The sequence below is a fragment of the Cyprinodon variegatus genome, unplaced genomic scaffold (assembly GCF_000732505.1).
Source record: "Cyprinodon variegatus isolate N-32 unplaced genomic scaffold, C_variegatus-1.0 Scaffold189, whole genome shotgun sequence".
NCBI classification, from domain to species: Eukaryota; Metazoa; Chordata; class Actinopteri; order Cyprinodontiformes; family Cyprinodontidae; genus Cyprinodon; species Cyprinodon variegatus.
The window spans coordinates 873,798-884,711 of record NW_015150642.1 but is presented as its reverse complement, the minus strand read 5'-3'; the positions used below and the strand labels follow the sequence as shown (position 1 = coordinate 884,711).

Sequence of the window (10,914 nt, the reverse complement as noted above, 5' to 3'; positions counted from 1 at the left end):
CGTTCACGCTCATCTTCTTATTCTAGGCGTGCAACTGCACGCTTTGATTTTTGTTGGCAACAACTATGCCTCGCTTAACATACGTCACGCACTGCGTTGCTCTTATTGGTTGTAGGTCTATCCAATTGAGTGCAGAGGCATTTTTTTTCCTGGTTCGTTCGAAAACACACCCATAATCACAGCTCTATGGAGCAGTATCAGACTCATATTCTGACTAGAATTGAGTAGGACTACGTCAGGCTAATTTGCCCGGTGGGCCGGCCCTCCTTAGATCATACCGGCCCCAGCACTAACTCTCTGGCTGAAGCTCCTACCTGTGACAGTAAATAACTCAAGGAGCTCAAGAAGTACTCCAATTCTGTAAAAGTTTTAAAAATAAGTAGTAATCCAGAAGTAATCCAATGTTAACTCCCTAAATGATGCATGCAGTATATAAAGCCCTTCCTTGTCATGCATATCCTTGTGACGGTTGGCTTATAGTGTCATTTTCTATTTCTTCAAACTGTAAAATTCTTGCAACAAACTAAATTATAATAACACTAAAATGCTTTCTTTAAACCAAACTACGATGTTCCTCTTATATTTGGCAAACTTATGTTGGAATATTTTGCAAAAATATGTTGCAGTGCATCTTTCTGCAGAGTTTGCATGTTCTCCCTGAGCATGTGTGGGTTCTCTCCGGGTACTCCGGCTTCCTCCCACAGTCCAAAAACATGACTGTTAGGTTGATTGGCTTCTCTAGATTCTCCTTAGGTGTGAGTGTGTGCATGAATGGTTGTTTGTCGTGTTTGTCTCTGTGTTGCCCTGTGATGGACTAGAGACCTGTTCAGGGTGGACCCCGCCTCTCATCCAATGACAGCTGGAGATAGGCACCAGCACCCCTAGCGACCCCACTCGGGACAAGTGTGTCAGATAATGGATGGATGGATGGATATTGCAATGCATGATGGGGTTTTGCATCTAAAGGCTAATCATTCTAATGTAAATTAGCAATGCAAACAGAATCCATTGTTTGCTAGCAGTGCTGTCTGGCTGTTTTAAACCGTTGGATTAAAGTGGAATCTGGAATAAATTTCAACTTGGAAAAAGTCCAGTGATCAAGACAGTGTCAAGGTTGGTCATTTGGCTTTTAATTTTGCTCACTGTGACAAGTTGACTTGGGCTTACAGGTTTTGTTTAAGTAGGTTTGCCTCATTTGCATGAAAAGGTGGGGTTCATTGTGCTTTGTTGACAGACTTTTCATAGTTATATTCCTCTAAAAGAAGGTATACTAAAAACTGTGTGTCCGTGCTCATCATGTTTAGCTTTTTTCTGGATGGAGAGTGTTAAATATCACTTTAAACTGTGCTTGTAACCTAGTGGAAGGCATTCAATAGACTGTGACGGCTGTGTGACAGCTTTTACGATTCACCACTTCACCACTACTACTCTTAATAGTAGTAGTATCAGTAGCACTGCTGGTTTCCTTGATTTTGGTCTGTTGATTGATGGAACCATGGTGTTTACATTATTCCATTTCGTTGCCCACATGCCACCTAGACTGGCAGTGAACGCTGACACGCCGCTAAGCTTTCATGGATTCATTCTTGAAGAACTGCCTGTCTGCCTCTATATTGTTTTATGTTGTTGTTTTTACAGCACTTGGGCTTACGTTGTAGATACACAATGTGTATTCGTATTGTTTCACATTTGAGACACACTGTGCTTCTATTTTTATGAAAATTTTTCAATTTTTTGTTTATTTTAATATGGTGTGCAGGAGGTCAAACAAACATTTGTCATGTTTCCAGTGCCTTAAACATTTGTATAATAAATAAATTGAATAACTAAATGTAAACATTTCTTTCAATATAATTAGCATCACAGCCATAGAGATCAGAGGTCACATCCTGCAGCAGGTTCCAGCGCGGCGCCGCGCCAGGCAGGTGGCTGCTGTAAACAAAGCGGTGGGTGTGTCTCAGACCATGGATCCCAAAGGGAAGAAAGGAAGATAGCTGATGAGAACAGAGGATTAAAAGAAGGATGGAGAGAATAATTTGCTTTTATTACCAATCAGGAAGGATTGCCTGCATGTTTGCTTTGCAATGAGAAGCTGTCAAATAATAAAAAGAGTGATTAGGAAAGGCATTTCCAGGGAAGGCTAAATCTGCAGCCCACCATCAAGCTGGGAGGGAGAGAAAAAAGTTTGATTGCAGAACTTCTGGATAAATTAGAGGAGAGCAAAGATAGATTTAAGAAGTAGATTGCATCTTCAAACTCCACTACTGCTGCTGGTTTGGTTGCAAGCATAGAAAACCGTTCATAGATCCAACAGGTAGCGCTCTGATGCAGGGATGGGAACTTTCTTCCATTTTTTTCCCAGAATCCTGAAAATAAAAATAAGACCAAGGAACGCTGGTGACGGAGGATGTGGGATTTCAGGGTTAGAGAGCTCTGCTCTGATGATGTCACTTCCTGCTCGGTTCCTCATGACTCCATCAGCTCCTTCCAACAGAAACACGTCCACCATAGAAAGATTCCTTTATCCTGTTTCTATCATTTCATCAATGCAACAAAACCTAAACGGCGTGATGAATGGCGGTGAAGCTGCGCGTGATGAGAGCGTTCACTGCTCCTCCCTCACCTCATTCTGCTATGTGACATTTGCTCCAGGATAAACATTTAATCATGAATGCTTATTATATATTTAATGTAATCCTTTTTTATAGGATGCTAATACACTTACAGCCCGTGTTTCCATACGAGGCTGATAGAAGACTTGTACATTTTTACTACTCCAGACAGATTTATTTTAAAACATTTTTTTTGATACAATATGGCTCTTTCAGCAATTTGGGTTGCCAACCCCTGGCATAGTTCAATACTTATTTTTTTCGCACGACAGAGTCAAACGAGTTTGTCTCTGTGAAAGCTGCGCTCACCTCAATGTGCTGGTGGTTTGGTGGCACAGGCACAAACTGGGGTAGCCTCTTGCTGAGCCACATGGTGACGTCCCGGTTCATGTTGACGGCAAATGGTTCGTAGCCTTCCTGCAGGCCGCAGATGGTGAAGTACTTGAGAGTGCTGACGTCTTTACCGAAATTCATCCTCCCAACCTGACATACTCCCAGACTGCAGACCGGGATAAAGCCTGGGACAGAAACAGCCACTCCACTTACCATGATGTCTATTTTCTATTTCAGTAACACTTTTTCCTTACTGCATGAAAGAAGCCGATTTACAAAGAACTTTGCAGAGCCTTTCCTGAGTGGAAAGTAAATTACAGATCATTCCAAAAAGTTAAAAACAATCAACTGGACTTTGTTTCCAAGTTTGAAGACGTTTCTCTTCCATCCAGGAAGATTTTTCAATTTAAAATGTCAGAAATAGCGTTGAGTTCCAGGTTTTATCCAGCAGCCCAACAAAGCTTTGTTTTGGTTTAGAAAACATACAAATAGAAACGGATGAACGGGTCCACCCCTTTGGAATGGGGGTCATTTGGTTCCTTTTGTTAGCCTGTAATGCTACATACCTGTCTATATCTCTGAAAGGGGGGTCGTTAAGAGACAGACAGGTAACGTCTTAAAACCTGGGAACAAAGTCCAGTGGATTGTTTTTCTTTTTTTTTTTTTTTTTTTTTTGGAATGACAATGACTGAGAATCTTGAGTGTCCATGCAGGGAGGAGAGGTTGCTGACACAATTAAGAGCAGATTGATAGAAGCCAGATTTAGTTTTCCTGGAGGAAACACTGTTTTTGCCAAAAGAAGGATGAAGTATTGCCAGGTGGCTAAGTCCGCGCATACACTGTACAATATTTTTCAATGGTTGCATGCAGCTGCAGCTCAAACTGTACGATGAAACCGCAGGGTTTAAAAGGTCACATATGCATGGTGTTCCACTGTACCGCAACGATGCTCTTATGCAATCCACCTGCTCACACTGTACGTCCAAAAAACACACATCGGACTCAGCTCTGAGAGATTACGCTGCTTAGATTCATCAATCTGGAAGGAGAAGAACTCCAGGTTCTGGTAAATCGGCTCATAGATCAGCTTCAACAGCAGGATTTGCCAACGACCACCTTACGATGGCCGACTGAATTTCAAACATGTTTGATTTTCTCCCGACCTTATGATTCCTGATGGGGAGGAGGTCGTTAGAGGCTGATCAGCCCTCGTTACTCCTTGTACACTACACCACGCAGGACGCACCATGAGGCCTAAACTCGGCCTGATCCAACAAATTCCTGCATGACTAGAGAATCGGCCTGCAAACGGCAAAAAGTTGTACAGCGTATGCCGGCTTTATTGGAAGTAAGGGAACTTTCGTTTTCATTTGAATTCCTCTGATGATCTGAAAATCTAAATGAGAAAATGGAGCAAAAACTCCAAAGGCCATCCTTTAGGAGGCCAGCTTTGCTTTGACAGCTCTGTCCCTGATTTGTTTAATAAGAAACCCAGCCACTGGAAGTGCATTTATGTCCATACCACCATGTGAACCAAAAGGTGAGCAGAACCCTTCCATACAACGAAAATTACTTTGGTTCAGTGTTAATTCAAATGTTAGATTTATTGTACTCACCTTCAGAAACCTCAAAGTCTTTGAAAGCCAGTTCAGATCCAGAATCATCCAGCAGGACTTCTCCGTTCAGAGTGAACATCATGGTGTGCTCGTTCAGATCCACCATGCATCCCACCACATCCCCCGTCTGCCAGACACGACCGAAATGCTCATTTCCCTGATGCCAGCGCTGGACCTACAAATACACACAAATACACACAAATACACACATATATCAGTGCTCTCTGAGAAGCTTGGTAGTTCATTACTGGTAGAGAAAAGAATTAACCTAACAGTCATTCTTAGGGACTGTGAGAAGAAACTGGAGTACCCTGAGAGAATCCACAATCATGCTGGGATTCCAACCCAGGACCTCCAAAAGTCCTGAACTGTATTACCAGGACGTGATTCCAGGAATTATTCTTTATAAGGCAGAGACCCACGCTTCGCTTTTTTTAATAAACGGAGAATAGTTTAAAAAACATCCGACATGAATCTAAACATGAAGAAATAAAGCAAATTGGTGCTCCTGTTCTAGATTATGGATCAAAATATCTAATTAATAATCATTTCCAGTTTAATGAAACATCTCATAAGAGGTAAACTCAGGTACCTATAGCTAAATAGTCAGAGATATCAGATGATCACCGAGGACTATCGCCTGACGTGGGAAAAAACATTCAACTATTCACCCCAGTCAAATAAACAGAGATCGATGGAGTTGGTACTTTATTTTATCGTTGCAAAGAGAGAATAGTTTATCATACTATTGCACGGTAATCAGCCCTGTTCTGATCTGGGTTGCGTTCGTTCCCCCTTACTTACAATAATGGAAAGTAGACAGAGTCAAAACAAATTACAGACACTTTGGTTAAACGGTAACATGTTACGAATAAACCTTGAGAAAGAATCTTGTTATGGGAAGAAAATATATCTGGTCTACAAACACCCTCACTCAGGGGAATTGTGTTAGTCTCGTGAGACCATCCTGATCTCGTGAGCTTTCAAGATTTCACTCGCTAATCAGTCTGGAGACTCTCCGTTAAAGAAAATTTGGAGCCGTTCACCAAACGAACGTCCAATCAGCGTTGGCTTTGAGGCGGGTTGAGGTGTGACGCAACGAGAAGTGCGACAGTTCAGTCTAAAGAACATGGCGGCTTCAGCCGATAAAACTAGCGTTAGCGTGGCTATCGAGCAAGTTTTATCGGAATTACAGAGTATTTCTTCACTGAAAGAAGAGCAAAACACTGCTCTGGAGGCTTTTCTCAGAGGAAAAGATGTTTTTGCTCTTCTCCCGACTGGTTTCGGCAAGAGTAGCCTGGCTGATAGTACGTCATATGCTTCGTTGATCTGATTGGTTTATTTGGCCCGTCTATCACCAACATAGGCCAATCAGCTAACCAGTATTTTCGCCCCTTCCCAAAATTACTTCAACGGAAGGTTTCCAGATGGATATGCGGAGCAAATCCATCTGGTGGAGTCAGGTTAGAATTGTGTGGCCTTGCAGGAGAAACTGACTGAGTGTAAAAATGTAATGGAAAGTAAATAGTATAAATGAATATATATGAAATAAGAGAAATCTAAATTTTCTGACCACACACCAAATGCATTCCAGGGTTATTAGATCCTGCCTGAGATTGCTGGGAAAGGATACGTATATAAATAGAGATTTTTTTTTAATGCTGGAGGAAATGCCAGGTGTTGAGTTAAAATGTTTGCCTCTTTGCTAAAACAATTCGGACCTACCCTACATTTTTCCGCTCCCAGCAGGCGACACTGACACTTCAGCCGCATTGCTTATTGATGGTGGTCAGAGGGCCGGTGGCGCCAGTGTACGGCAGCCTTGCTTCTGTCAATGAGCCTCAGGGTATCAGTGTGTGCATGGATGAGTGAATATAGTGTAAAGTCTCCTGACTTGACCAAAGTGCTATATAAGTACAGGCCATTTAACATTCATTGAATCATAGTAATGAATACGTTTTGGTCCCATGTGAGGTGACATCATCGTCTCCCCCTAGAGGTCTTGAGCACTTTCCTTATCAGAGCTAGTCAGCAGTTTTTCCTTTGCATGAATTTGGTGATTTAGTGTCATTTTTGTGTTTGTTACTTAAATGTTTTAGTTTGGAAAACTTTTTAATTTGCTGTAGAGATTGTGTATTCACACAGCCTTTTCACTCCTCAGCCACAGTACTTCCCGGATTAGGACAGACAGATTCAGCTAGCTTAGTAAACTAGCCCCACCCGCCAGCGGCCAAAATCCTTTTCCCCTGCAAGTGGTCTAGCCTCGATCAATGCCCCAGGCCCTAGAACTGGCGGGCCGATCACAACGCAGAGATGTGTTCTAAATGTCTGGATGCAAAGCGGGCGGGGTTCTGAGGGCAGGATGACAAAAGCTGCACGACGCTGGAGAAAGCACAACAAGGAGGATGGTAACATCTATTGAACAGTAGCATGATGCACTGCGGCAGTTCTCTTTTCTGTTGCTGTTGTTCGATAAAAGTACGTTTTAAAGTCATTTGAGGCGAAAATATTGTACTTTAAAGCTTCACTATATGGTCCATCTATGGATTTAATGCGCAATTAAAAAAATTTCGAAAAAACTTTTTTCGAAGTTGAGCGAACCGCGGCAACCAGCAGACCTCCGAGACTAACGACAGCCAGGGCTAACGTCTGTCCATCCATCCATCCATCCATCCATCCATCCATCCATCCATCCATCCATCCATCCATCCATCCATCCATCCATCCATCCATCCATCCATCCATCCATCCATCCATCCATCCATCCATCCATCCATCCATCCATCCATCTGTTACCTTAAAGCCATCAAAGACAAAGGCCTGGTCATCAGATCCCAGCTCCTGGTCTGGCAGACAGCCTGGCCTCGCCCAGCCCACCCTCATCTCTCCAGCTGTTAATACCTGAAATGTACAAGATAAAAATAACAGAAAAAGAAAGCGCGATTGGAGATTTCTCTTTTATTTAATTCGTTTTTTAAACCATTATTTAAACAGGAAATTCACCACTATTCTTTAAAATGTATAACCAACCTATATATGGTTTAAACGGGTTTTTGTTGGTAACTGTTGGAGAGATGAGCCATTTAATAAACTTAAGGTGAGTATAATGGAGGGTCACGGTTGTTAAATGAGGTATTTTTCATACAAGATCCCAATTTATAATAATTGAATAGAAAAGCTTTCACTTAAAGACTCTTTATTAAACCACAGTTTTATTATCAAATATTTGTTGTAAATATTTCCATTTCTTTCTGGCAGGTTGGGAAAATAGAATAAATTTAAACAGAGGGATTTTAAGCGCTGAAGTTTGGTTTTGAATATTTTATTTTATCTAAGGTTCTGTTTATTAATATTGGTTAAGTAATCTAAAAATGTCAAATAAATCTTCAGCAGAAACTATTCCCTTACTAATCTTTAATGAAAATGATCCCCTGGTTTATTGATCATCAATTAAATAGAAGCTTGTGGAGAGGAATTATTGATTGAATATCTATTTAAAGAATAGAAACCATCTGTTTATGGTTTGGGGATGATTTTCTGGGAAACTTATCAAAATAAATCATGATTTTAGGGGAGTTTGATCAGCACCACATTTTTGCTCATTTTACTGAACACATGCAGCAATGGATTGTGGGAAATTTACTTCACCAAAGTAGATCAAAGGTGGGGGCGGGGCCAAAGACAGTTCCGGAGGATTGGGACAGACTACGCACTGGAACCGTCAGCAGGAACGTGTAATTGAACAGAGGTGTCGAGTATCAAAGTACAATTTTCCTTGATAAAGTAGAAATGTTGGATATCTATACTTTGCTGGAGGAATTATTTTTTCAACAACTTTTTCCTTGTACTCTTTACATTTTAAAAATAGACTAGCCTAATCCAAACAATGAATTTCTGTGTGGTTGGACTCGGTGCTGCCCCAACCTGTTGCTCACCACATATCAAAATAAAGTATTTTATCAAGATGATGCAAAGTTAAATGTGACACCATTAGTAATAAATTGAAAATGAAGTCTAAGGAAGTTATCATCCAGAATTGTAGAAAAATGTTCCTTTGATAGGGTAGAGCAGTAAAGCTTCTGGCCTTAACAATTTTTCCTGCATTACTTTTACTTTATTCTTTAAGTAGTTTTTAAATGGTACTTTTACGCTTTTACTGGAGTAAAAAAATGAAGTTGATTCTTTAACTTCTACAAAAGTGTTTTTAAACAGCAGGATTTATACTGGAGTAATAAACATGAATACTTTTGACACCTTTGCAATGGAAGCACTCAAAGTCAGGATTGTGAGGATTAGGCTCTCCTGAAGGCTCCACTTTTCTGGTCTAAATGCAGCACAGCTAAACCATATGCAAAACATCAATCTGTGTTCGATTGCTTTGGTCTTTCTCAACGACCCCGAATGTGAGGAAAGACAAAAATCTGAATTTCTAGGTTGAAACTGAATTCAAGAGCTAAAAAACTAAATGATGTCAAATGTCAAACTGATTTTTTAATGCTATAAAATACAATTTCAGAGCAATTTTTTTTCCAGTTTTTAGATAATTAAATTAAGTTTCACAATACTACACACAGTTTTGGTTCAGTGAAGTTGGTGTCAACTTGATGTAACTGAAAATATTATTGAAAATAATTTAAACATAAAGCAACTTCCTGTTGCTTTAGACATACACTGCAAAAAAATGTAAATCTAATTAAGTCATTTTTTCTTAAAATAAGTAAATTTTTTCTTGAATCGAGGGGGTAAGTGAGACATTTTGCCAATGAAACGAGACAATTTCCACTTAAAATAAGAAAAAAGAATTGCATTGTCTTATTTCAAGTGCATATTATCTAATTAACTTATTCTAAGAGTAAAAATACTCATTATATTGGCAAACAATCTTATTTTCCTGCTTTAAATTAAGAGTAAATTCACTTAATTTAAGACATTTTCACTTATTTCTAGATCATTTTTGCAGTGTAGACAGGTATTGGGCATTGCAGGCTAACAAAGAAACCAAACGACCCCCAGTCTAAAAGGGGTGGACCCGTTCATCCGTTTCTATTTGCATGTTTTCTAAACCAAATCAAGGCTTTGTTGGGCTGCTATATAAAACCTGGAACTCAACGCTATTTCTGACTTTTTGAATTGAAAAAGCTTCCTGGATGGAAGAGAAACGTCTTTAAAGATGGAAACAAAGTCCAGTGGATTGATTTTTGGAATCACAATGACCTGGATGACTGACATTCTTCACCAACATAACCTTTGTGTCATTGTGTCTTACCTCTAGTTCAAAGTACCACTTCCCAGAGTTAACGCAGTAGGTTTTCTCTGCTCTGAAAATGCGAAACTTCTCTGCGGACATATTGCTGACATCAGCCTGAGCAGCTGCAGGAGAGATTTAAAAAAAAAAAAAAAAAGGACAGGGAAACCTCCATAAGAAAAAGGAGAAATAAAACTCAATCTAACACTTTAAAGGTCATAGCTACAACTTTTTCATCAAAACAATTTATTTACATTTTACCTAAGTCATTTGTTATTTTAAATTTTAGACAGGTCAATAATAAATAAGTATTAACTTCTGGTTTTGATGCAAATGTCGATATGAAAGGTTTCTGCACTGATAGGAATAGCAGGTAGAAGTATATGTGATAAAGCAGAGAAATGGCTTCTTCTCTGCGTCACATTTCGCTGATTTAATCCTCGTTTTAATGGTCTTCATGAAAACATCAGTCAAAGTTTTCAATCAGAGGTTCCAACACACTTCATCCTGTCATCCCAGAAAAACCACAGCTACAGCCTGACAACTCCCTAAAAATACAGATAACCACTTCCATTTATTTTATAATATAAACATAGAATTTTTTTTTTTAAATACCATGTATTATTTTATATGTATTTGTAAAATTATTTCTTAATGATTTAATGGGACATTTAATTGTTGTACAATTTGTCAGACTTAATAATATTACTTTAGCGATAGTTTCAAGGTGTTGCTTTATTGTATATCTCGTACCATGTTTTTTGGTTGTGCTGTTCTTTTTTCATCTCGTTACAGGTGATGAAAGCAGACTGAAAATGTTTTGTCATTGTCTTCTTTCTATCTCCTCTTTCTTTCATCTTTTCTCCTTTTTTTTCTTTTTTTTCTTCCTTTTTCTCCTTCTGTTTTTCTGTTCTTCTTACATTGCAGTGTCCATATAAACTGTAAAATTCCCTGCATAATTTTAATAAAACAATTTATATGCATGAAACAAGTGGAGCAATATGGCAATTGCCATACCGCTCCACTTGTGAAAGTAAAATCTGTTGGGCTCTTTTTGGCATCAAGACAATTATTCTTATTGCCACATTGCCAGACAGGACACTGTAAA

The 10,914-nt window shown here is 39.4% G+C and overlaps 1 protein-coding gene across 1 annotated transcript in view; it reads right to left on the bottom strand.

Annotated features, from left to right (window-relative positions):
• Window positions 1-10,914, bottom strand: part of ryr2 (ryanodine receptor 2 (cardiac)) — a 250,576-nt gene that overhangs the window by 152,157 nt on the left and 87,505 nt on the right. The window contains exons 22-25 of the mRNA XM_015379302.1: window positions 9,828-9,931; window positions 7,358-7,462; window positions 4,562-4,736; window positions 2,922-3,130 (exon numbers count right to left, since the gene is read on the bottom strand). Of these exons, the coding sequence (XP_015234788.1) occupies window positions 2,922-3,130; window positions 4,562-4,736; window positions 7,358-7,462; window positions 9,828-9,931 (593 nt within the window). The remainder of the gene's footprint in view (window positions 1-2,921; window positions 3,131-4,561; window positions 4,737-7,357; window positions 7,463-9,827; window positions 9,932-10,914) is intronic.